Source organism: Lepus europaeus, chromosome 18, assembly GCF_033115175.1.
Source record: "Lepus europaeus isolate LE1 chromosome 18, mLepTim1.pri, whole genome shotgun sequence".
Lineage (NCBI taxonomy): Eukaryota > Metazoa > Chordata > Mammalia > Lagomorpha > Leporidae > Lepus > Lepus europaeus.
The window spans coordinates 59,899,406-59,927,252 of NC_084844.1; the positions used below are offsets into that span (position 1 = coordinate 59,899,406).

General features: G+C 40.1%; 1 protein-coding gene and 1 pseudogene across 2 annotated transcripts in view; both read left to right on the top strand.

Annotated features, from left to right (window-relative positions):
* The window catches only part of AKAP10 (A-kinase anchoring protein 10), an 85,974-nt gene that overhangs the window by 18,263 nt on the left and 39,864 nt on the right, over positions 1-27,847 (top strand). The window contains exons 4-7 of one of the 2 annotated variants that reach the window (XM_062215398.1): positions 1,373-1,930; positions 19,386-19,484; positions 26,233-26,317; positions 27,056-27,179. In XM_062215398.1, the coding sequence (XP_062071382.1) occupies positions 1,373-1,930; positions 19,386-19,484; positions 26,233-26,317; positions 27,056-27,179 (866 nt within the window). The remainder of the gene's footprint in view (positions 1-1,372; positions 1,931-19,385; positions 19,485-26,232; positions 26,318-27,055; positions 27,180-27,847) is intronic. The other variant, XM_062215400.1, reaches the window with a different exon arrangement.
* Positions 5,224-5,394, top strand: LOC133747439 (U2 spliceosomal RNA; annotated as a pseudogene).

The window sequence follows — 27,847 nt, forward strand, 5'->3', positions numbered from 1 at the left end:
AAGGTCTTCCTTCTGTTGGTTCACTCACCAAATGGCCGCTACAGCCGGCGCACTGTGCCGATCCGAGGCTAGGAGCCAGGTGCTTCCTCCTGGTCTCCCATGCGGGTGCAGGGCCCAAGCACTTGGGCCATCCTCCACTGCCTTCCCAGGCCACAGCAGAGAGCTGGACTGGAAGAGGAGCAACCGGGACAGAATCTGGTGCCCCAACCAGGACTAGAACCCTGGGTACCGGCGCTGCAGGTGGAGGATTAACCAAGTGAGCCGTGGCGCCGGCCTGTTACAGACACTTTTGAAGAGTAAACCAGCAGATGGGTGTCCTCTCTCCACCTCTCAAATAAATATTTTTCTTGTTCTGTAAGCAAAAAATGTCAGTTTGTTTTAATTTGCTTCTCTGGGATTTTTAATGGGGTTAAATATTTTTTCATATTTTTATTGGCCCTTTTTCTTTCTTTGGAACTAGTATCATTTTTTTCTGAAGAATTTACATAATCTGAATTGCCTTAAAAGAGATACTAGGATTAATTGAGTGATAGAACTTTTTAATAATTTAAGTTTTGGACAGTTTCTTTACTTTGTTTAGAAACTAAAACTGTGATATTTTTAGTTCTTTACTCATTTTAATTGTTAGGAAGTAGACTTTTTAAAGATTTGTTTATTCAGTAACTCATTCATTCACTCATTCATTCATTTGAAAGAGTGACACAAAGGGGGGAGAGGTGGGGATCTGGTTCACTCCTTAACTCCATTTGGTTCCCACATGTGTGAGAGGAACCCAGGTATGTGGGCCATCTTCCACCGCTTCCCAGGCATGTTATCAGGGTGTTGGATTGGAAATGGAGCAGCTGGGACTAGATCTGGTGCTCTGATATGAGATGCCAGCATCACAAATGGTGGCTTAATAATGCCAGCCATTTTTTTTCTTCTGATTTTTTTTTTAATTTAAATATTTGAAAGGCAGAGTGACAGAGAGAGGGAGACACACACACACACATACACTCTGTCTTTGCAGTAGTTCACTCCATAAGTGCCTGCATCAGCTAGGTTTGTGATAAGTTCAAGCCAGGAACCAGGAATTCCATCCAGGTCTCCTACATGGGTGACAGGGGCCCAAACACTTGGGCCATCTTCTACTGCCTTCCCAGGCCATTACCAGGGAGCTGGACTGGAAGAGGAGCAGCCAGGGCTTGAACTGGTGCTCTAAGATGATGCTGGCATCACAAGCAGTGGCTTAACCTGTTGTGCCACAGTTCTGTCCCCAGGAAGTAAATTTTATTCAAGACCTCTGATACCACTGTTGCTAAAAGTGATAGATTCATCTGTTGCCTAAAATTGTTTGTACTGAACTGCTAATTCCTTTGCTTCTGACTTTTAGGCAGATCTTGTCTGGACTACCAGACTCAGGAGACCAAATCAAGTCTTTCAAAGACCCTTGAACAAGTCTTGCACGATTCTGTTGTCCTCCCATATTTCATTCAGTTCATGGAACTTCGGAGAATGGAGCATCTGGTTAAATTTTGGTTGGAGGCCGAAAGTTTCCACTCAACGACTTGGTCCCGAATAAGAGCACACAGTCTGAACACAGTAAAACAGAGCTCACTGGCTGAGCCTGTCTCTCCATCTAAAAAGCACGAAACTACAGCATCTTTTGTGACTGAGTCTCTTGATAGGAGATTGGAGGATTCTAGCTCAGCCCAATTGCTTATGACTCAGTCAGAAGAAACTGACCTGAATGGTAGAACTAACATCACTCAGAATCACTTGCTGCTCTCCCAGGAATGTGACAGTGTGCATTCTCTTCATCTTGAAATGGCCAGAGCAGGAACTCATCACGCTTCTATAGAAACCCAAGAATCCTCCTCTAGACTTACAGTAGCCAGTAGAAATAGCCCCTCTTCTCCACTGAAAGAATTATCAGGAAAACTAATGAAAAGTAAGTATGTAATTTTCTGTTTCTGTTTATTTTTAAATTTACAATGCAGGATTTAAGATGAAGAGTAAAGGATTGAGATTGTTTGGTTTTTTCGCAAATTTGGCAAGATTTGCAGAGTAGAGTGGAGTTAGATCAGTGCATGAAAAAGAAGCAAGGGAGAGGGGGACATCCACAGATCCTCTAAGAAATGTGTTAGCAGAGTTGACAAATGAAGTGTCCTACTTCTCCCTTCCACAGATGTGAAAATTAAGCCATTGTACCGATAGGCTTATTTTCTGTCCCAATCTTAATTATTACTCTATTGCACTTTTCAGAGTTTTTATAAAATTACCAATAGATGACACTGAGTTCTGTGCTAAGTATACATTTGGATTTCATTTAATAGTCACAGCACCTCTATGAGGTGGGCATTAGCCCATGTTACACATGAGAAAACCATGTCCTAGAAAGGTTAATTTGCCCTAAGATTGTACAGTGAGGATTTTTCTTCTTCTCGTTCATCTTATTTGTTATTTATCAAAGGGGCTGGTTGATTTCTTTAGAACTGTTGGTTTTTTGATTCTTTCTAAAGATAGGTTTAATCTGCTGTTGAACCAGTTTTTAGCATATTTTCATCTTAAAGATAATGAGTTTTCATCTCTAGAATTTTTTTTTCTTCAGATTTACCTTTTTAAAAATAGTTTCTTGTTCCTTTTATGCTTCATCTAACTTTTGATTCCATCTTTCACTTCTTTAAATTAATTAGTCTTCTATCTACAGTTTGTGTGGATATAATTTTTTCTTTTTTAAGTTTCACACTCTTGGTGTGATTTTAGTGGTTTTTGCCTGTGAACACGTTTTGTGAACTTTCATCTGTGAGTTCTTTAGATAACCTGTTTAAATTGGGTTATTCATGTGTGTTTGCTTTGCTTTTGCCATGCATTTGGGGCCTGCTTCACTGTTCTCCTTTGAACAGCAGAGCAACAGAAAGAGAGAGGGGGAGACAGAGAGACATACAAAAACCATTGTCTCCTCTGGGTAGTCTTTTGTTCCTCCTTAGTTAACTCACCCAAGATGTCGCCCTTTGGATTTCCAGGTGAATGCCCTGTCTTGTGCTTTTACTCATCTGGATTTGCACTGACTCCTATTAAATCCAGGAATTTTGACTGCCAAAAGTTATTTTAAAAGTGAACAAATTTTGGTGTGAACTGCTATGAACTTACTGCAGAAATATGAATGTGTTTAATTTTGGAGTATTATCCCAGAATCTGCTGGGGTGTTAATATTCTTTGTGTTAAACATAGTGTATTATCTTTATAAAATCCTCCAAAATTGACCCCAAAGATTTCAGATAAGAGAACTGCCTTTACTTGCTTCTGCCTTTGCACAAGCTCTGATACACTTTTTTAAGGCATTTTGAGCCAATTCAGTGTTGGGAAGAGTTCTTCTGGACATCTAGTCTGGATGCCTTCTGGAAGTGGAAATCTCAGGTCTGTTTCTTTAATATTAATATACTTTATTATTTTTGAAAACTCTTGATGGTAATTTATTTCAGTGAACAATAGAAAAATAGATATGGAATCACTTAAAGAGGACTAGGTGTTTTTTCCTTTTTCATTACTTTTAAAATTTATAGTGAATTTGGCCTTTTTGAAAGGTACACTTGAATTTTACCATATTCATAGATTTCTGTGACTGTCACCACAGTCATAATGAAGAACAGTCCTGTCACTTTTGCAGTCAAACCCTCGTCTGTCCTAACACTTGGCAACCTGTGATCTATTTTCCAGCTGTATAGTTTTGCCTTTTTTTGGAGTGCCATATATGTGGATTTATGCTGTATGTAACCTTTGAAAATGGCTTCTTTTTTCACTCAGCACTATAGCTTTGAAGTTCATTCATGTTGTTGATTATATTAATATTTCATTCCTTGTTGTTGCACAATAATACTCCTTTGTATGGCTGTGCTGCCGTTCTATTGGAGGACATTTACTTTGCGGTTATTGGTGATTATAAATAGAAGTGCTGTGGACATTTACAGACAGGTCTGTCTTTCTCTCTCTCTCTTTCTCTTTCTCTCTTCCTCTCTTTCTTTCTCCCTCTCTTTCTCTCTCTCTCTCTCTCTTTCTTTCTCTCTCTCTCTTTCTCTTTGTTTCTTTCTTCTTTTTTTTTAACATTTATTTATTGGGGCCAGCACTGTGGTGTAAGAAGTTAAGCCTCCATCTAGAATGTCGGCATCCCAGTTGGGTGCTGGTTCAAATCCCAGATGCTCCACTTCCAATCCAGTTCCCTGCTAATGCTCCTGGGATAGCAGCGGAAGATGGCTCAAGTCCTTGGGCTCCTGTACCCATGGGAGACCCAGAAGAAGCTTCTGGTTCTTGGCTTCAGCTTGGCCCAGCCCCAGCCATTGTGGCTATCTGGGGAGTGAACCAGCGGATGGAAGATCTTTGTCTCTATCTCTCCTTCTCTCTATATCTCTAAATCTTTAAAAAAAAAAAAAAAGATTTGTTTATTTATTTGAAAGGTGGATACTGAGAGAGAGGGAGAGACAGATCTTCTATCTGCTTCTTCACTCCCCAAATGGCTACAACAGCCAGTGCTGGGCCAGGCTGAAGCCAAGAGCTTCTTCCAGTTCTCCCATGGGGGTGGCAGGGTCCCAAATACTTGGGCCATCTTCTGCTACTTTCCTAAGTGTGTTACCAGGGAGCTGGATCTGAATTAGAGCAGCCAGGACATGAACCAGCACCCATATGGGATGCTGGCATCGCAGGCAGTGGCTTAACCTGCTATGCTACAATGCCAGCCCCTGAACATGTTTTTCTGTGGATATAAAATTTCTCCAGAGTGAAGACCGAGAAGTGTGTTTGCTGGATTATATGTTAAGTGCATATTTAATTATGTCAGACTCTGCCAGACTGGTTTGTTGAGTGTTGCATTTTGCATTCTTACTAACAACATATGAGAGTTCTAGTCACTTCAGTTTCTTAGCAGCACTTGATACAGTCGGTTTTTTCTTTATTTGCTTTTTGTTCTAGTACTTCTAATTGATATATAGTGGCATCAACTGTGGTTTTACTTTGCATTTCTCTAGTAGCTAATGATGTTAAGTATTTTTTCATATGTGTTTTTGACATATGAATATGTTCTTTTGTGAGTTATTCAAATCTTTGCTCATAGTGTCTTGAGTTTTTTGCTTTGTTGTTGAATCTTGAGAGTTCTTTGTATATTCTGGATGTAAGAACTTTGTTAACTATGTGATTTGCAAGTGTTTAATTCCAGGTTATAACTTTTCATTTTAATGAAAGTGTTTTTCAATAGCTTCTCGGCCTTTTGGCTAAGATCAAGTGTAGTATGAAACTGTTTTTCACAGAAGAAAAGGACTTTTCCTCATTTCTTAAAATTAGATTACTGTTTTGAGATCTTGCTTTTCAAAATTAAACATTTAATGCTATAAATTTCCTTCCAACTGCTACTATAGCTACACTGCACATATGGAAATTTCAAACTGAGCGAAAATGAAATGTAATTTCCCTTATATCTTGCTGTTTTATCTGTAGAATATTTGGAAACATGTTTAATTTCTAAGTGGAGGGCTTTTTTCCTTATTATCTACAGTTGATTTCTCATTTAACTGCAGTATGGTCAGAAGGTGATTGAGGATTGAATATTGAATTTTTTTATTTCTTTTAAATTTGTCAATTTTCAGAATGACTTCAGATATGTTCTATTTTGGTGACTATTCCATGTACAATGAAAAGAATGTATATTCTGTTGGCCAGTTTGCTATAAATGTAGTTGTACGGTTGGTTGATGATAGTATTCAGTTTTTCTATACTAAACTGATATTTTGTAAGCAGTCATAATACTCTGTTACCCAGAGAAATATATTGAAGACTAACCATACTTGTGAGTTTTTTTTTTTTCACTTCTGTATGGTTTTGCTTCATGTATTTTGAGGTCCCATTGTTAGATGTATACACATTTATTATCGTATCTTCTTAGTGAATTGCTTCTTTTATTTATTATGTGATCTATGTTACTTTTTCTAGTTATAAAGTCAGGGATATCTGTCGCTTGGTTTATGTATGCACTCCAGCATTCATTTGATCAGTGTTTACATGGTATATCTTTTTCATTCCTTTACTTTTGGACTACCTTTATAATTTTTATACTGGGTTTCTTATTGGTAGTATACAGTTGGATCATGTTGCAGTAACCATTCTGACAGTCTTTGTTGATAAATTCAGTAATTTCAATATAAATTTTAGTGTCATTCTTTGCATTAAATGTAATTATTGCTGTATAACTATTTAGAATAGGGGTATGGAACATATGGCATATGCAGAATCATTTGATCTTGCCTTGCCAAGGCAGCCACAGGTGGGACTCGAAATTCAGTAAATCTGTAGTAGGCTAATTTTTAACTTCATAATTTTGTTTTGCCTGGCACTGAAGTTATAAGTATCCAAATAGTCCTTTGCAAGAAAAATATTTCCTACCCCTGATTTAGAAGCTAATATTCAAATACAGTTATATGAAGTGCAATTATGTGTGATGTTAGGTCTGTTAGTTATTGTTTTTTGTTTCCGACTCCTTGATTTCCTCTTTTCTGCTTTCTTCTAGATTGAATTTGGTTTTAGAGTTATCTTCTGGGTTATTGTTTGTGTCTCTTTGTATAGGTGTTTTAGTGACTCTTGGAATTATAATGTACATAACTTTTCATATTGTACTTAAAAGTAATAGTATCACTTCAAGTGGAATGTAGAAACCTTACCATCACATAGATTCCTTTACTTTCCCACTTGGAGTTGTCATCTGCATACTTTGAAAACCTTGTCAGGCAGTGTTAGAAAAATCGTCTGTTTTATTTGTTCATATATTTGCTATCTGTGTTGCTGTTGAGTCTTTTTTTTTTTTTTTTTTAAGATTTATTTATTTGAAAGGCAGAGTTACAGAGATAGAGATATCTTCTGTCCGCTGGTTCATTGCCAAATGGCCGCAACGGCTGGGCATGAGCTAGGCCAAAGCCAGGAGCCAGCAACTTCTGGGTCTCCCATGTGGGTGCAGGGGCTTAGGGACTTGGGCCATCTTCTTCTACTTTCGCAGGCCATAGCAGAGAGCTAGATGGGAAGAGAAGCAACTGGTACTAGAACCAGTGCCCATACAGGATGCCGGCAACACAGACGGAGGATTAACCTGCTATGCCACAGTGCCGGCCTCTTTTTCTAGTCTTTTTTTTTAAAAAAGATTTATTTATTTATTTGAAAAGCAGAGATACAGAGAGAAGGAGATAGACCTTCCATCTGCTGGTTCACTCCCCAAATGGCTGCAGGGGCCAAGACTGGGCTAGGCTAAAGCCAGGAGCCAGGAGTTTCTTTTGGGTCTCCCATGTGGGTGCTGGGGCCCAAGCACTTGGGCCCAACCGCTGCTTTCCCAGGCGTATTAGCAGGGAGCTGTATCAGAAGTGGAGCAGCTGAGACTTGAACCATTGTCATATAGGATGCTAGCACTGCCAGGCAGAGGTTTAACCTTCTGTGCCACAGCACCAATCACTTTTCTAATCTTTTTTTAAATCCTATTGTTCAGCTTTAAAATTTCTTCCTTTTTTTTTTTAAGATTTATTTATTTTGTTATTGGAAAGGCAGAGTTACAGAGAGAAGGAGAGACAGAGAGGGAGATCTTCCATCTGCTGGTTCTCTCCTCAAATGGCCACAATGGGCAGCTGAGTCAGACCAAGGCCAGGAGCAAGGAGCTTCTTCCAGGTCTCCCATGTGTGTTGCAGGGTCCCAAACACTTGGCCATCTTCTGTTGCTTTCCCAAGTACACCAGTAGGGAGCTGGATTGGAAATAGAACAGCTAGGAATCAAACTGGAGCCCATATGGGATGCAGGTGCCACATTCGGTGGCTTAACCCATTGTGCCACAGCACCAGCCCAAACTTTGAAATTTCTTTGCGTCTGTCTTCAGAATCATTGATGCTTTTTCCTCTTTTGGTTCCATTCTGTTGTTAAGTCTTTGCAGTGAATTTTAAATTTTGATTATTTTTTTTAGTTCTAAAATTTCCTTTTTTGGTATCTGCTATTTTTCTGCTAAGAGTGTCTTTCCATTTGTTTCAAGAGTGTTTGACCTTAGTTCTCAGAATATTATATCAATAGCTTCTTTTAAACAAAACAAAAAGATCATTGTTATAGCTCTAAAATCTTGTCTTGATTATCTTTTCTCTTGTGAAATAGTGGAATTTTCTGGTTTGTTTTTTAACAGTTAATTTTAGGATTGTATCCTGGAATGTTATGTTATTCTGTTGAAGTTGCATGACGTTGTGTCTTCTTTAAATCCTATGGAAAATGTTTACGTAAAAGCTGTAGCAATGATCAACCTAGTTAGGGGCTAGGTTCAGGCCACAAGTTCCCACTCAGTATTCTGTCAGCTGTGGTTCCAGCATCAGTTCAGTTTTGGATAATACCTGCGGATCTGCCTCCTGGGGTCCAGTCTGGGAGCTGGTTGGTGGTTAGATCTTAGTTCTCTTTAAAGATCTTAAAGTCAGATTCTTGGCATATCTCACTCAGGGATCACTCCAGGAATACATATACAACTTTCTAAGTATTCTTGAGTTCCTTCTTTTCTGCCGTCTCCCCAACAATCTGGCTCCTAAAGACACCAAGTTGTTCTCCTGGTTGTCTGGCTGAAAAGCTGGGCCTTCTGTTTGCCCTTACAACAGCACACTTCCATGGCTGCGTTGGCCTCTGTGGCCAAGTGGTAGAAGAAAGGAAAAAAAAGAGAGGAGCAGGGAAATTTTTCTCCTTCCTCTTGGGACTACAGTTTCTCAGAATTCTTGGAGTTGTTGTGCCTTGGCTTACTTACTGCCCTTGTCACTGTTGCTGCTCTGACATTGCCTGGGGGCTGAGGCAGGAGACAAAGGGAGAAAAAAAAGAAATGCCAGGGGATCCTCCCTCTAATCCATTGGAGCCTGCTTTCCTGTTCCTCAGACCAAAATTAGGGTACCTCTGCTGGACTTTGTGCATCCAGTGTGCATTTAGCTTCTGAGTCCAGACCAGGAGATGTTGGAGAAGTAGTAGGAAACTTGCCCCAGGTACTGTAATGGAGTTCTGGTTCCCTCTCTCTGTCCACCTGCTATTGTGTGTATTTCCAGGTCATCACATACATGTTTTCAGTGGCATTTTGTGTGAGACACAAAGTGTAGTTTGCTTATTTCTTCTTGACTTCCTTATTTGAATTTCAAATCAAGAATACTGTTTTCTATATGAATTTGCCATTTCCCTCTTAAATAAGAAGCACAGTAGGAAGATGATGCTTTAACAACAGCTTATGGTGGTTCCTGTCATAATTCCTCTCAGTGTATTAAAACTTTTGAGATAGAGGAGGTAGCCATGTGTCACATATCTCTTACACTGTATATAAAACTTGTCTGGATGGCCGGCGCCCTGGCTCACTAGGCTAATCCTCCGCCTGTGGCGTTGGCACCTCAGATTCTAGTCCCGGTCGGGGCGCTGCATTCTGTCCCGGTTGCTCCTCTTCCAGGCCAGCTCCCTGCTGTAGCCCGGGAAGGCAGTGGAGGATGGCCCAAGTGGTTTGGCCTTGCACCCGCATGGGAGACCAGGAGGAAGCACCTGGCTCCTGGCTTCAGATCGGCGCAGTTCCGGCCGTAGTGGCCATTTAGGGGGTGAACCAACGGAAGGAAGACCTTTCTCTCTGTCTCCCTCTTTCTCACTGTCCACCCTGCCTGTCAAAAAAAAAAAAAAGAAGACTTGTCTGGAGCCTGGAAATTCCTTTCGTCCTGTGGTTCCAGCTCCTGTCTTTGATAAAAACTGGAATGCCTTGTTCTTAAATAAACCCTCTTTTGTATTTGTGTGTACTGTAGCACTCTCAGGTTGTCTCTGAATATGCCCCTATAACTCCATTTTCACTTGTGAATGGATTTGTAATGGCCTAGTTTTGTAACTAAAGGTGAATATTAACTGAAAAGAAATGTGTAATTTATTTTGAGTAACTTCTGTAGTATGTACTGATGTTTTATACTTCCTTTAAAATACTGAAAAAAATAAATACTGAGTCTGGTTTTAGGATCTTTATGCAGAGGCAGAGGTTAAAAAGATAATTTCTTCTGAGCTGTCTTTGATAGTTGTGGGTTTTGCTAGTACACATGCTTCTTTATAGCCACCTACCTGGTTGCCTCACAGTCTTTTGAGAATAGGCCTATGTATTGTGGTAGAAACCCACTGCCCTTGACTGTCTCTTCTCCTTTAAGCTGTCTTTATCAGCAGATACCTTCCCCTGCCTAAGAATTCCTGATTCCAAAGTCTTTTCACAAAGATGATACTAACAATTTAAAATAATAGAAAAACATGGTAATATGTGTGATGAGTTCACTTCTCCAGTAGATACTTAAAATAAGTTCATTCTTTCATAAGTATTTATTAAGCCCTTACTACATGCTAGGAACACCAAGGGTACAAAAATAAATGCAGTAGTTGCAGGCTGGACATTAAGAAAAATTTTGTACATTGCATTATTCAGTATTTACTTTTACTTTGATGGTTCGTATTTAAATGTTATTTTCATGTGACCTGAAACTATCTTATTACAGCGTTATCCTTAAAATCAGTGATCTAAAATACATGTTTTAATGAAATGCTATTGTATCTTAATTACTTACAATCATCGGTGAAGTTTTAGATTGATTTATGTTATCTCATGGAGTCAGTATTTTGTGTTTGGAGGATTGATGAGTTAATAGACAAGATCTGAACCATTTGTGAAATTTAAAACTTCTTACTGAAATTCTAAATCTAGTAATTTCATATTTAAACATCATCTAAATGTTTGATGGAAAGTTCCTTTTTTCTAATTATCTGGCCTCAAAGGTACCTAACAAGCACATTTATTTATTTATTTATAGGTAGTTTTTTTTTTTTTTTTTTAAAGATTTATTTATTTGAAAGTCAGAGTTACACAGAGGAGAGGCAGAGAGAGAGAGAGAGAGGTCTTCCATCTCCTGGTTCACGCCCTGATTGGCCGCAACGGCCGGAGCTGCGCCGATCCAAAGCCAGGAGCCAAGAGCTTCTTCTGGGTCTCCCACTTGGGTGCAGGGGCCCAAGCACTTGGGCCATCTTCTACTGCTTTCTCGGGTTATAGCAGTGAGCTGGATTGGAAGTGGCGCAGCCGGGTCTCAAACTGGCACCCATGTGGGATGCCAGTGCTTCAGGCCAGGGCATTAACCCGCTGTGCCTATAGGTAGGTTTGTGTGTTAGTTTATTTGAAAGAGTTACAGAGAGGGAGAGACAGAAACAGATCTTCCGTCTGTTGGCTTACTCCCCAGGGCTAGACCATGTTGGAACCAGGAGCTTTATCCTGGGCTCCCCACTGTGTGGCAGAGGCCCAAAAACTTGGACCATCTTCCACTGCTTTCCCCAGGCCATTAGCAGGGAGCTGGATTGGAAATGGAACAGCTAGGACACAAACCAGTGCCCATATGGTATGCCAGCCCCTAAAAAATACATTGAAAGCAAAAACGGGATATATTAAGCAAGTTCTCTGCTCCTTTGTCCTTTTTACTAAAGAGAATTTTAAAAATTAGAGCAAACTATCTTACTCTAGTATTTGTTGAGTTAAATAATACAAATAAGTTAAAAAATTTATTAAAGTGTTTAAGAGTCTGTTAGCACAGTGCTTAAGAGGCTGCTTGGGATCCCATATCAAAGTGCACGGGTTCAAGTTCTGGCTGTACCGTCTATTCCCACTTCCTGCTGATGTGCACCCTGGGAGACAGCAGGTAAAGGATTAATTAGTTGGGTCCTGTCATCCCATGTGAGAGACCTAGATGGAGTCCCAGGCTTCTTGTGCTGTCCTGGCCCACCCCTGGCTATTAAGGGCATTTGGGGTGTGAATCAGCAGATGGGAGAAGATAGCTCTGGCTCTTGATCTTTGGCTTTCTTTCTCTCCCTCTCTTTCTCAATTTTTTTCTGTTCCTCTCTTGTATCTCTGTATCTTTTAAATAAACATGGAAAAAAAGTGTTAATGTCCTTGTGAAATATGTGAAAATTGAGATTTCTAGTTACAAAAAAAGTTCTGTTTCTGAAATGAAATGTAAAGGTGTCAAAACTTCATTCAGTGAGTTTAATCCCCTAGGAAATAAATACACATTAATATCTACACAATTGGTTATTTCAGTTTTATCTGGGATTGGCAGCTGTTTTTGGTTAATTGGGGGAACAAATATTTAGGAACAGCCCAAAGCTTTTGACAGATGTTTTCTGTATAACAAATATCTTTGCTGTACTTAAGTACTTTGTTTCTAGTAGTTGTACCATAACTGTGTTCTAAAATAATGGAATTAATTTGGGTTATTTTAGACCTGCTAAAAGGGAGAACAATCCCTGAAAATCTCAACAAATTTTATTTTTCATGAAGGCCCTGTTATAGAAAGGAGTAATTTATAAATATGGAGAATTCCCCTTCCAAAAACATTTCTTTACATAACTTTTTATCTTACAGACAACATTGTTTGTAAATTCAGACCTTAGTTTTAGTCCTGACATTATTGGTACTTTTTTCTTTTTCCCTATGAATTTTTGAAAATATTAATTTTTCAAAATGGCAATAAAAGTTATAAACATTTATGATGTACAACATGATATGTTGATATATGTGCACATTATAGAATGCTTATAGATTCCCCACAGACTTAACTTTTCTTTATGGGAGAACTTTTTTTTTTTTTTTTTTTTTAGATTTATTTATTTGAAAGGCAGAATTGACCAAGAGAGATCTTCCATCTGCTGGTTCACTCCTCAAGTGGCCAGGAGCCAGGAGCCAGGATCTGGATTTCCCATGTGGACTTGGGCCATCTTAGTCTGCTTTCCCAGGCACATTAGCAGGGGACTGGATTGGAAGTGAACTCACACTGCTGCCTATATGGGATGCACACACTGCAGGTGGCAGCTTTACCCTCTACACCACAATACTGACACCTCTGGGAGAACATTTAAAATCTATTAGCAATTCTCAAACATACAATACATTGTTTTGTTTGTTTGTTTTTTTGACAGGCAGAGTTAGTCAGTGAGAGAGAGGGAGACAGAAAGGTCTTCCTTCCGTTGGTCCACTCCCCAAATGGCCGCTATGGCCGGCACGCTGCGCCGATCCGAAGCCAGGAGCCAGGTGCTTCCTCCTGGTCTCCCATGCAGGTGCAGAGCCCAAGCATTTGGGCCATCCTCCACTTCCTTCCCGGGCTGCAGCAGAGAGCTGGACTGGAAGAGGAGCAACCGGGACAGAATCCAGTGCCCCAACTGGGACTAGAACCTGGAGTACCGGCGCTGCAGGCGGAGAATTAGCCAAGTGAGCCGTGGCCCCAGCCACAATACATTGTTATTAACTACAGGCACAAGTTGTACAGGTCTCTAAAATTGATTTGTTCTGTCTAGTCAAAATTTTTTATCCTTTGACCAACGTTTTCCCTCTCCCCTTCTTGAATTCTTACTGACTAGTGAGTTAATCAGTTGGGGCTGGTGTAATGACACAGTGGCCTTTGATGCCACTTTGATTTGGCCTTTGATGTTGGTGTCCCACGTGAGCACTGGTTCTAATCCTAGCCACTCCACTTCCAATCTGGCTCCCTGCTAATGCTCCTGGGAAAACAGCAGGAAATGACCCAAGTTCTTGGTCCCCTACCACCCACATGGGAGACCTGGATGGAATTCCAGGCTCTTGGCTTTGGCCTCTCCCAAGCCTAACCGTTGCAACCATCTGGGGAGTGAACCAAGGACAGATCTCTGCTTCACTCGCCTTCGCCCTCTCTGTCTCCTTCTCTCTTCCCTTCTTCCTCTCAGTAATTCTGCCTTTCAAATAAATAAGTACATCTTTTAAAAAATTATTATGGTAAGAACAGATGCATGAAATCTACATTCTTAACGAAGTGTGTACTACAGTATTGTTAACCACAAGCATAGTGTTTGTAGATCGCTAGAACTTATATTACATCACTTAAATTTTATACTTCTTAATAATACCTCCCCATTTTCTTTTCCCCATCTCCTGACAACCACCATCATGGTTTCTGCTTCTGAGTTTGGCTGTTTTAATTTTTAATTCATTTATTCATTTTATCTGAAAGGCAAACAGGGAGACAAGGTTCACTCTGCAAATGCCTGCAACTGCTGGCGCTGGGCTGCCGTGTATGTGGCAGGAACTCAACTACTTGAGCCTAGGTACACAACAGCAGAACCAGAATTGTGAGTGCAGCTGGGAGTCAAACTCAAATACTCCAATATGGTGTGCAAGCATCCCGAGCAGCATCTTTAGCTGCTGCACCAATCAGTCAACATTGGCTATTTTAGAGACTAAATATCACTATATTTGTCCAATGACTGGCTTATTTAATTCAGAGTAATGTTCTCAAGATTCAGCCATGTCATTGCATATAACAGGATATCCTTTCTTTATGGCAGGATAGTATGCCATTGTAGGCATATACCACATCTTACTTATCCACTCATCCATCAGCCAGTTTTTAAGTTGTATCTTAGCTATTGTGACTAATGCAGCAATGAATGTGGGACTCCAGCTGTCTCTTTTGAGATCCTTGTTTCAATTCTTCTGGATAAATACCTTATATGTAAGATTCCTGGGTCTTATGTTAGTTCTATGTTAATTTTTAAAATTTTATTTGTTTTGAAGGACAGAGTGATAGGCAGAAAGAGAGTGCTCATCTACTGGTTCACTCCCCAAATGCCTGCCAAGGACAGGGCTTGGAGCTGGTAATTCACATCCAAGTCTCTCATTAGCCATAACCAGTGCCTGCCAGGACCTCCACTACAACAAGCTGAAATCAGGAGCCAGAGCCAGTTATTGAAATCAGGCAGAGTGGTATGATACAAGTGCCTTAACTGCTAGGTTAAATGTGTCCCCCTATTTTTAATTTTTTGAAGAATTACTATATTGTTTTCCATACCAGCTACACCATTTATATTCTTAACAACTGTGTGAAAGTGTTCCAGCTTTCCAATGTCCTCACTAATACTTGCTTTGCTAGTAAGGATCATCATAAAAGGTGTGAAATGTTATCTCATTGTGGTTTAGATGTACATTTCTCTGATATTACTGATTTTGAGCATCTTTTCATATATTTCTCCTCATATGAAATGTCTTTCAGTCATCTTTCCAGTCACTTGCTGGGTAACTTGTTCTTATTGCTGAGTTGTAGAGTTTTCAGTGAGGTCCATGATCAGCAAGTGTTTTCTCCTGTCTGTAGGTTGCCTTTTCATTCTGTTGATTGTTTCCTTTGCTGAGCAGAAACTGTTTAGTTTGGTGTAGTCTCCTGCTTATCTGTTTTTGCTTTTTTTGATGTCATATTCAGGAAATTACTACCTAGACCAATATCGTGAATGTTTTATTTTAGAAGTTTTAGAGCTTCAAGTTTTTATGTTTGTCTTTATTCCATTAGGAGTTGACTTTTGTGTCTGGAATAAGGTAAAGGTCCATTTCATCCTTTAGCATGTGGATTTCCCGGTTTCCCAGCACTATTTGTTGACACTATCTTTTCTCCATTATGTATTCTTAGTGCTCTCATCAAAGATTAGTGAATTGTATATGCATGGGTTTATTCTGGGCTCTCTGTTTTAGTCCATTGGTTTATTTATCTTTATGTCAGTGCCATACTTTTTCAAATAAAAAAATCTTAAAAAAAAAAAAAAAAGAGTTACACACAGAGAGAGGGAGAGACAGTGAGAGACAGACCTTCCATCCACTGGTTCACTCCCCAGATGGCTGCAGTGGGCCAGAGCTAAGTCAGGCTGAAGCCAAGAGCAAGGAGCTTCATCCAGGTCTCCCACATGGGCGGCAGGGACCCAAGCCACTTGGGCCATCTTCCACTGCTTTTCCCAGGCCATTAGCAGGGAGCTGGGTAAGAAGTAGAGCAGTTGGTATATGAACTGGCACCCAAATGGGATGTCACAAGTGGAAGCTTTACCTGATACACACCATTTGCCACTATACTTTTTAAATTACTGTAGATTTGTGACATATTTTGAAATCAAGGTGTGGAGCTTTCATATTTTTTAAGATGTATTTATTTATTTGAAAGGCAAAGAGACAAAGAGAAACAGAAAAGGGGATCTTCCATCTCCATGGTTCACTCCCCAAATGCCACACCAGCCAGGTCTAAAGCAGGCTGAAGCCAGGATTCAGGAACTCACACTGGCGCCATCTACCACTGCCTTCCCAGGCTCATAAACAGGAAGCTGAACCAAAAACAGAACAGCTGGGATGTTGGTGTTCAAAGTGGCAGCTTAAACCACTGGCCATAATGCCAGCCCCAGCTTTCTTCTTTCTCAAGATTGCTTTCGTTGTTTGTGGTCCTTTGTGGTTTCTTATGAATTTTAGGATTATTTTTTATGTTTGTATAAAAAAATGCCATTGGAATTGGACAGGGATTGTATCGAATGTGTCTTTGCATATTAGGGACATCAAAAATATTAACTCTTCTAATCCATGAACACAGATGTCTTTCCATTGATTCCTGTCTTAATTTCTTTTCATTTATGTTTCATAGTTTTGAGTGTATAAGTCTTTTACCTCCTTAAGTTTATTCCTAAATATTTTATTCTTTTGGTGCTGTTATAAATGTAATTGTTGTCATAATTTCCTTTATATGGTTCATTTTTTAGGATATAGAAATGTAGCTGATTTTTCTGTGTCGGTTTTGTGTCATGCAAGCTTACTGAACGTATTAATTCTAACAATGTTTGATAACATCTTTAGGGTTTTCTGCATGTGACATCTCTGCAGATAGCTAATTTTCCTTTTTCCTTTCCAAGTTGGATGCCCCTCCCGGGCTCCCCTTCTTGTACTGTACTGAATAGAAGTGAGAATGAGCATCTTCCCTTGTTCCTGATCTTAGAGGAAAAGCTTTCAGTTTTCACCATCGAGTATGATGTTTGCTATGGGCTTTTTATTTATGGCCTTTGTTACATCAAATAATTTCTTCCTATTCCAAATTTGTCGAGAATTTTTATTATGAAAGAGTGTTGGATTTTGTCTCATTTTTTTTTCTGAATCCACTGAGATGATTGTATGATTTTTATCCTTTGTATTAATGAAATGTGTCACATTGATCAGTTTTTATATGTTAAACCATTTTGTATCCCAGGGATAAATTCCACTGGATCATGATGTGTCATCCTTTTAATATGCTGCTGAAACTGATTTGCTGGGATTCTGTTGAGTAGTCTTTGCATCTCTGTTTATCAGGGATATTGTCCTGTAGTTTTCTTTTCTTGTATGTCCTTCTCTGGCTTTGGTACAAAGTAGTGCTGTCCTCATAATAAGTTCGGAAGTGTTTCCTTCTCTACAGTTTTTTGGGAATTTGAGAAAGATTGGCATTAATTCTTTTAATGCTTGATAGAATTCTCCATTTAAGCTATGGGGCCCTGGGCTTTGTTCAGAGATTTTGATGTATTAGTCAATCTCTTGGTTATTGTTCCAATTTTCGCCTTCTTTACAACTCAGTCTTGATACGTTTTCTATTTCTAAGAATTTATCCATTTCTCTAGGTTATCTGATTTGTTGAATTACAACTATAATTGTTGATAGTAGTCCCCTATGATCCCTTTTTAGTTCTGTGGCAATAGTTATAGTGTCTTCTTTTTCGTTTTGATTTTACTTGAGTTTCCTTTTTTTTTTTTTTTTTTTAATTTTTTTTTTTTTTTGACAGGCAGAGTGGACAGTGAGAGAGAGACAGAGAGAAAGGTCTTCCTTTTTTGCCGTTGGTTCACCCTCCAATGGCCGCCGCGGTAGGTGCACTGCGGCCGGCGCACCGCGCTGATCCAAAGGCAGGAGCCAGGTACTTCTCCTGGTCTCCCACGGGGTGCAGGGCCCAAACACTTGGGCCATCCTCCACTGCACTCCCTGGCCACAGCAGAGAGCTGGCCTGGAAGAGGGGCAACCGGGACAGGATCGGTGCCCCGACCGGGACTAGAACCCGGTGTGCCGGCGCCGCAAGGCGGAGGATTAGCCTAGTGAGCCAGGGCGCCGGCCTGAGTTTCCTTTTTTCTATGTCTAGTTAATGGTTTATCAATATCATTAATCTTAAAAGACCTTTTGTTTTGTAGATTTTTCCATTTTCCCAATTTTTTATTTCTACTTTAAACTTTATTATTTTCTTCAATTTACTAACCATAAACATAGTTTGTTCTTGTTTTTCTAGTTTCCTGTGGTATAAAGTTAAGTTGTTTGTGATCTTTTTTTTAATATAGGTGTTTATCACTACAAACTTCCCATTTAATACTGCTTTTCTTGCCTCTCCCAAGTTTTGGTATGTTGTATTTTTATTTATCTAAAAATATTTTCTTATTTCTCTTCTGATTTATTCTTTAACCCTTTGATTGTTGAAGACTATATTGCTTAATCTCCACATATTTTTAAATTTTCTAGTTTTCCTTCTGCTATTGTTTCATTGCATTGCAGTTGGAAGAGATATTTGATGTAATTTCAGTCTCCTTAAGTGTGTTAAGTCATGTTTTGTGATCTAATGTGATCTGTCCTAGACAATGTTCTGTGGGTGCCTCTGTGTTGCTGTTGGATGAACTGTTTTGTATGAGTCTGTTAGGTCTATAATTTTTTAACTCTGTTTCCTTACTTACTTTCTGCCTGGTTGTTTTACCCATTATTCAAAGTGGTGTATTGAAGTTTTCCAACTGTTATTATATTGCCATCTATTTCTCTCCTCAGTTTTGTCAGTATTGCTTTATATATTTGGTTCTCTGGCATTGAGTTCATATATGTCTACCATTATTATATCTTCCTGGTGGATAGACCCTTTTATCATTATATAAAATCCTTTTTTGTTTCTTGTGACAGTTTTTGAGTGAAAATCTCTGTACTCTGAATCCTGTATGGCTTTCTTTTGGTTACCATTTGTGTGGTTTGTCTTTTTCCATCCCTTCACTTTCATGTATGTCCTTTTTAATTTTTTTAAAGATTTATTTATTTTACTTGAAAGTCACAGTTACAGAGAGGAGAGGCAGAGAAAGAGAGAGAGAGGTCTTCCATCCACTTGTTCACTCCCTAATTGCCTGCAGATAAAGCTTCTGGCTCTTGACTTGGGCCTGGCCCAGTCCTGGCTATTGCAGCCATCTAGGGAGTTAATCAGCAGATGGAAGGTGTCTCTCTCTCACTATATTAAGTATTTAAAGAAAAAAGAAAAAGAAAAAAGAAATTGCTACTTGTTGAGTTTTAGTGAAGTATCAAAGAAGCTTATTTGCACAGTTATCTGAAAAAGATATTCAGATTCTGTTCCCAGCTACATGTCTGTAAGGCCAGATTTTCTTAATACAGACTTCAGCCAAAACAACATAGCACAAGATTGGATGGCAAAGCAGGTATAGAATCCAACTGTTTGCTATCAAGACGAATGTGTGATTTGCTTTTTGATTTTTGAAATTGTTGTCCCCTTCCCTTGCAGGTATAGAGCAAGATGCCGTGAATACTTTTACCAAATATATATCTCCAGATGCTGCTAAACCAATACCAATTACAGAAGCAATGAGAAATGACATCATAGGTAAGCAGCACTTGAAGCTATGGGAAAAACAAAACAGAACCTAACTGTACTTGGTAATTGGCTAAGAAATTGTTTATGAATATAGAATATAATAGTTCCTCTCCTAGCATGTTTTCAGAGTGCTTTCTTATATCTGTTTCTCTTAAATATTGGACTCGCTCTCTTATATTTGAGCAAGAGTAATAATAGCACACATTTATTGAACACTTGGTATGTCTCACACAGTATTATGAACGTTTTCCATGGTTGACTGATTTAATCTTCTAAAGAACCTTGTGTGATAAATACAGTTGTTGTTTACAAAAGAGAAAACTGAAGCACAGAGGAGTCAAGACCTTTGTCACACAGGTCAGACTGGCACTCAAGATTTGAAATCAGATTTCCACACCCTAACCATTGTGCTGTATCGGCAGTTTTTCATGCTGTATATTAGGACCAACCTTTTCGTACATTCTTACTCCTCTGCCCAAAAAAAGACTAGGTTAGAAACATCAAAGTGTTTCAGAGTAATAAGAGCAAAAATAATTTCAGGAAATTGTTCCAATCACACATATACATATCTGTATATGATACTGAATCAGTAAATACACTTCTCTATAGGTCACAGAAAATAGAAAGTTTGAAAGCTTTTTCTATTTTGTCAGGATGGCTTTAGGTAGTTCTGTATTCACAGATGAAACTGGTTCATTTTTTACATTTAAGTAGTATTAATGGGGCTGGCGCCGTGGCTCAATAGGCTAATCCTCTGCCTTGCGGTGCCGGCACACCGGGTTTTAGTCCCGGTCGGGGTGCCGGATTCTGTCCCAGTTGCCCCTCTTCCAAGCCAGCTCTCTGCTATGGCCTGGGAAGGCAGTGGAGGATGGCTCAAGTGCTTGGGCCCTGCACCCGCATGGGAGACCAGGAGAAGCACCTGGCTCCTGGCTTCGGATCAGTGAGATGCGCCGGCCGTGGCGGCCATTGGAGGGTGAACCAACTGCAGAAAGGAAGACCTTTCTCTCTCTCTCTCTCTCACTGTCCACTCTGCCTGTCAAAAAAGAAGTATTCATTATATTTCCACAAAGCCTAGTAGTACATTTTCTATTTTTATTCATCAAAAATTATAATTGGGGCAGACATTGTAGTACAGCAGTTTAAACTGCTGCTTGCAATGCTCGTATCCCATATTGGAACACTAGTTAGAGTTCTTGCTATTCCACTTCCAGTCCAGCTTCCTGCTAATATGCCTAGGAAGACAGTGGATGATGGCCGAAGTACTTGGGTCCCTGCCAAGCATGGAAGACCCAGTGGAATTCCAGGCTCCTGGCTTCAGACTGGCCCAGCCCTAACTGTTGCAGCCATTTGGGGGGTGAACCAGCAGATCAAAGATAGCTCTCTGTGTCTCTCCTCCTCTCTCTCTCATTCTGCCTTTCAAATAAATAAATAAGCATTTTTTTTTTTTTTCAAATAGTATCGTTTTGACCTAGTGTTTACGATGCTGGTTAGGATGCCCACATCCCGTATCGGAGTGCCTGGGTTCAATACCTGTCTCCAGCTCCTTGCTCCAGCCTTCTACTAATGTAGGCCTTGTGAGGCAGTGGTGATGGCTAAAGTAAAGTTCCTCCCACCCACGTATAAGACCTGGGTTGGGTTCCCAGCTTCCAGCTTTGGCCTGGCCCAGTTCTGGCTGTTGTAGGCATTTGGGGAGTGAACCAGTAGATGGGGAGCTCACTTTCTCTGCCTCTCAGACTTAAAAAAAAAAAAGTATTTGTGATTCCTGAAGTAAAGCATGTAATTCTACCCCTAGCAAATTTTTCCCAGTATGAGACATCTGCAGTCTTCACTGTATGTACTTTGCACCCTTTCTAGTCTCATCTGTGTGCTGTGGTTCTTAAATTGACAGTACTTTCCAGTGAATACCTATTGACTGTTTTGGGGTCCATCAGACGCTGTCCTCATTTCCCTTTTCTTTTCTCACACTGATATCTGTAACACGTGGGTCTTACAACTATTGACAGGATTTCCATATCTGCTTGTATTTGGGGCTTTGTGAAGATACCATTTCACCTAGTTTTGTGACATGTTGCCATGGGATTTTGATTTTTTTGTGTAGTTGCTCTGGTTTTATGTGGGAATTATTAATGTCTTCCAGAGTTCCTTAGACCAACTTCCTCTAATAGTACAACTAAGGTTTTAACTAATTAGAGTTTGGCTATTTGAGAAATTGGTTGGCTATTAATTCCTTGAGTCTGTACTGTTGGATAAACTGGGTAGGGAAGAAAAGGAGGAAGACATTTTGAGCCAAAGAAAACAGTTTATTTTATTTTATTAAAGTTTTGTTTATTTGGAAGGCAGAGTTACAGAGAGGCAGAGAGAGGTCTGCTGGTTCCCTCCCCAAATGGCTGCAGTGGCTGGAGCTGGGCCAATCCAAAGCCAGGAGCCTGGAGCTTCTTCCTAGTCTCCCACATGGATGCAGGAGTCCAAGGATTTGGGCATCTTCTGCTGCTTTCCCAGACCATAGCAGAGAGCTGGATCAGAAGTAGAGTAGCTGGGACTCGAACAGTGTCCATATAGGATGCCAGCACTGCTAGGCCACAGTGCTGGCCCCCTGAAAGAAGACATTTTAAAATGAAAAGTCACTGAAGCTCTATTTTTTTTTTATTTAAACTTTATCAAATTAATTGTGTAGTCCCATGAGATAAAAAAAAAATAACATCTGAAGGATCAAGTGAGTAACAATGATCAAGGGATGGGGGTTTCCATCCTGGAGTCTATTAGTATGCATTTTAGAATATTAATTACCTATATGGCTTCAGACAACTTACTTTTCCACTTTGAACATTGTCCTGAATTCTGCCTTTATTTGTCCCCTCTTGCATTTAGAATTTTTTAAAAGAGCTTTTCTTCAAATGAATTTTGTTCACATGAGCTTCTTTAGCTATTACTGTATATGCAGCCTGCTTCTTTAGTTGTAAATGCTACTAATGGGATTTTGTCTTGCTATCTAATTATTCTGCTTTTACATGGGGATCCAGAAATACAGAAACTCTGCTTCTACTACCACCTCTATCTTTCATAAGTCCTTGAAGTAGTAGTGTTTTTAAATGCTTTGAAGGAGCAGTTGATAGAATTTGTGGATGGTTTATAAGTGAGTGGGTATGAGAGGTTAGAAAAAGCTGCCAAGCATGACTCCATTACACACACACGCGCACGCGTGCGTGCACACACACATGCCTAGAGTGGTGGAGTTCCATTTATTAGTTGAGGAAGACTGTGGGAGCAGTTGTTTATAGGGAAATCAGGAGTTTGGTTTTGGATGTCCAGATGGTGATGTGAAGTAGGCGATTGGACGTCTGCATTAGGAGTTGATGACAGAGGTTCACATTGGTGATAAATACTTGGGAGTCATCAGCATGGAGGTGGGTTTAGAGCCATTACCTCAGGAATGAGTGTAATGAGGGAAAAGAGGCCCAAGGACAGAGTCCTGCAGCATTTAGAAGTTCGCAGATGAGGAAGCACTGGCAAAGACTTAACAGGAAGAGCCACTGTGTATCTTATCTTACATCAGCTGTATTTCAAAAAAGTAGTTTTTTCTGGAAGTCGGGGCGGGGGATTTCTGGGACAGAGTGATCAAAGATGTTAAATGTAGGAGACCCAGAACAAGCTCCTGGCTCCTGGCTTCGGATTGGCGCAGATCCGGCCGTACAGCCATCTGGGGAGTGGACCATCGGATGGAAGACCTCTCTCTCTCTCTCTGTGCCTCTCCTCTCTCTGTGTAACTCTGACTTTCAAATAAAATAAATAAATCTTAAAAAAAAAAATGTTAAACAGGAATAGATGCTTAGCCTAGTGGTTAAGATGCCTGCATCGGGCCGGCGCCGTGGCTCACTAGGCTAATCCTCCGCCTTGCGGCGCCGGCACACCGGGTTCTAGTCCCGGTCGGGGTGCCGGATTCTATCCTGGTTGCCCCTCTTCCAGCCCAGCTATCTGCTGTGGCCAGGGAGTGCAGTGGGGGATGGCCCAAGTGCTTGGGCCCTGCACCCCATGGGAGACCAGGAGAAGCACCTGGCTCCTGCCATCGGATCAGCGTGGTGCACCGGCCGCCGCGCACCAGCCGCGGCGGCCATTGGAGGGTGAACCAACGGCAAAGGAAGACCTTTCTCTGTCTCTCTCTCTCTCTGTCTCTCTCTTTCTCTCTCTCTCTCTCACTGTCCACTCTGCCTGTCCAAAAAAAAAAAAAAAAAAAAAGATGCCTGCATCACACATTGGAGTGACTAGGTTTGCTACCTAGATCCAGCTCTTGGCTCCAGGTTCCCACCAGCACAGACCCTGAAAGGCAGCAGTGATGGTTCAAATAGTTGGGTTCCTGCTACCCACATGGGAGATTTGGGTTGCAATTCTGACTCTAGCCCTGGCGACTGTGGGCATTTGGGGAGTGAACCAACATATAGGAACTCTTCCCTCCTCCTCCTCTTCCCCCTCCCTTGCTTCTCTATAGGATATGAGTTGGGATGTTTTCTAATTGTCCCATTCTAACACCATCTTCCTGAAACAGTGTCAGATCTCATAGACTGGGCTGGCGCCGTGGCTCAACAGGCTAATCCTCCGCCTTGCGGCGCCGGCACACTGGGTTCTAGTCCCGGTTGGGGTGCCGGATTCTGTCCCGGTTGCCCCTCTTCCAGGCCAGCTCTCTGCTATGGCCTGGGAGTGCAGTGGAGGATGACCCAAGTGCTTGGGCCCTGCACCCCATGGGAGACCAGGAGAAGCACCTGGCTCCTGCCTTCGGATCAGCACGGTGCGCCAGCCGTGGCGGCCATTGGAGGGTGAACCAACGGCAAAGGAAGACCTTTCTCTCTGTCTCTCTCTCTCTCACTGTCTACTCTGCCTGTCAAAACAAAAAACAAAAAACAAAACAGATCTCATAGACTGAGGGCTCAGGTCTACACTCCACATGGCCAGTCCCAAGCATGGACTATGGCCTGAACTTCTGACTGATTGGCTGTGAATCAGGATGTCCACAACTCCCAGCTTGGGTTCAATTGATTTGCCAGAGTGGCTACAGAACTCGGGGAAACACTTCACTGAACATTTATTATAAAGGGTATTATCAAGGATACAAATGAATACAGTGAAATAGAAGAGATGCATAGGGTAACACATAGAAGAAGGGGCATGGAATCTCCAGACACACTACCCTCCAAAAACTTACCATGTTCAGCTATTTTTTAGGGCTTTATGGGTCTTTCATTATGTTAACACAGTTGATTACATCGTTGGCCATTGATGATCAGCTTAGCCTTCAGTCCCTCTTCCCTCTCCAGAGGCTGGAGGATGTGGCTGAGCTTCCCAACCTTCTAATTCTGCCTTGGTCTTCCTGGTGACCAGTGTCTATCTTGAAGCTCTCAAGGGGCTCCCAGCCTCCAGTCATTTCATTAGTATGCAAAAGATACTCCCGTTACTCTAGAGATTCAAAGAATTTTGGGAACTGTATGTTAGGGAACTGGACAGAAGATGAAATACGTATTTCACAGTATCACAGCTATATATTGTTTATTAGAGTGAGACAATAACCAGGCCAGGAAACTATATGTGATCCTTGGCTTTTGGTTAGGGTCCCACTAAGGTCACAAACGCAAAGTGAGACTAGCCATCCTGGTAGTGAGGTTTGTTTTTGTTTTTTTGCCAGCTGTTCAACCACTAGCTAAGTGGCAACAGCATATTGATTTAGGCAGTTCCTTGCTTTAGCATATGCTATGTAATTGTTCTACCAATAACATTTTGATGAATTTTTTACATATAAATATTTTCACAAATCCATAAATCTTTAGGTTACAAACTTAGAGATAGAATTGCAGCCCAGAGTAGTATGTTCATTTTTAGCTTATTCTCTAAAGAGCCAGATTGCCTCCAGAAAAGGATCTATCAGTTTAAACTCCCACTAATAGTAGTGTCAGTTTTCCCATGCCCATGCTCAAACCTGTATATTATTAAACAATTGAACATGTGTATTGTTAAAAAAATCTATGCTGATTTATTAGACAAAAGGTATAGAAACTCCTTACTCTGATAATTTTTTCACATTGTCTATTTTGTTTGTTCTTTTGTGAGTTGTCTGTCATGTTCTTTGCTCATTTTTCTTTATTGACATTTATTTGTGAGAGCTCTTGATAAATTAATGGTAGTAATATAAATTAATGGTAGTAATATTTTTTTTTAAATTTATGTATTTATTTGAAAGGCTGAGTTAGAGGAAGAGACAGATCTTCCATCTGTTGGTTCACTCCCCAAATGATCTCAACGGCTGGAGCTCAGCCAGGATGAAGCTTCATCCAACCTGGAACACCATCCAGGTGTCCCATGTGGGTAGCAGGGGCCCAAGTACTTGGACCATTTCTTCTGCTTTCCCAGGTGCATTAACAGGGAGCTGGATCAGAAGTGGAGCATCTGCTGGTGTTTCTGGTGGCGGCTTAACTGCTGTGCCACAATGCTGGCAGTGATAGTAAATCTTTTGACTGTCACACATGCTGCAAGTTTTTGTTTGCCTTTTATTTTGTTTGTTGTGTATTGTATAGAAATCTTATACTACTAAAACTTTTTTATTTTTGCTTTTGCACATGTGCTTCAAAGAAACTTTTTCTGTCTCGCATTGTTACCTGTATTTTCATTTAGTTTTATTTAAAACCTTCATTTATACACTCTTTTGTTATTTCCTAGTTGGATTCACAAATGTGTATCATTTAAATTTTTAGATTTATGTATTTTTTTTTAACAGCAAAGATTTGTGGGGAAGATGGACAAGTCGATCCCAACTGTTTCATTTTGGCACAGTCCATAGTCTTCAGTGCAATGGAGCAAGAGTAAGTGAGTTTCATATTTTCACGTTTGCATTCTTGGGAAGTTGAGTTTGGCATTAGAAATGGACTTCACTCAACTAAAAACAAAATATCTTTGAATATTTAAGTATTTTGGATATTTTACAGAATCATAAGCAGGAACATATCAACTAAAACTATCATAGTTAATAGTTTGTTTGAAATATAAATGATTTTAATTTTTAATGTCATATTTCCTAAGTTAAAATAATTTGTTTTTAGTTTTGAAGTCATTTCAAGGTGATTGAGACTATCAAATAATGCATGTCTTCAGATGGATAGCTTACTTTGTTAGTTCATGCTTTAAGCTTTAGACTTATTGACACTGCCTTCAAAGTGTTTTTAGATTGATGACTGCTGCATGCCCTTGAAAAAAATTTTCTGTATTCATTCTTTCATTTCATACTTATTAAAAGTATGCTTTATGTAAGATATGGTATAGTACTTAAAGGAAGTTACAGCCTAATAACAGAAATAGGACATGCTCTTTGGTTACTGTAATACGAGGTAGCATGTGTTAAATATCGGGGGAGCTTACAAAGTCAGAGGTGGGAGAGATTACTTACAGGTAAAGAAATCAGAAATGACATCATAGGAAGTGAGGTGTAGCCTTGACCTAGGCTTTTAAGATACAGTAGGGACAGTATGGAAAGAGTCTGGTTTCCCCAGTGAAGCTCTTTCCTTGGTCATTGCCTCAAATTCTCCGTTTTTGTCCATGTGCAGGCACTTTAGTGAGTTTCTGCGAAGTCACCATTTCTGTAAATACCAGATTGAAGTGCTGACCAGTGGAACTGTTTACCTGGCTGACATCCTCTTCTGTGAGTCAGCCCTCTTTTATTTCTCTGAGGTAAATTATACTTTTCCTTTCACACTGTGTTAGAGCATTCCAGCTGCTAAACCCTAAATGCTGGGGGCCTGTTTATAGAAAATAACATAGAAGAGACAAATTGTTTCCAAAGAGATTTATTATTGTTTTAAGTTGTATCTAATGTGAAGAGTACTTTAATGGCATATTAGTCAGATGAAAAGTTACTATAACTCTGATTTTGAAAAACCCAGTTAAACTTCTTATAAGAGAGTCCACATGTCTTAATTATTGGGAGCTATTTTAAAAACCACAGAGTTTGACACTTTTGATTGCAGTCCACAGATAATTGCAGACTAGACTTTATAAGACAGAAAGGTAGTACAGTTTCCCCTGCTCTCATGGTTTTCACCTCAGCTGCTCGATAGGATTGCTTCAGTGAAGCATTTGCCACAACCAGTAAAGATGTTCATCTCTTTGAGGCACAGTTGAGTGTAATGGTATGTGTTAGGTTTCAGCAAATGAAGTTCTTTTGTTAAAAAACAAACGACTAGTAAGTAGCAGTGAGGAGGATTACTAATCTCTCAAGGCAGTTACTTAGACACTTGTGTTCTGCCTCTTCACAAAAAACACTGTTACTCAGTTGATTTGTCATCTTCACTCCCTTTTCTTTGCCAAAAGTCTAATCAGCATTTGTTCAGGCGAATGTC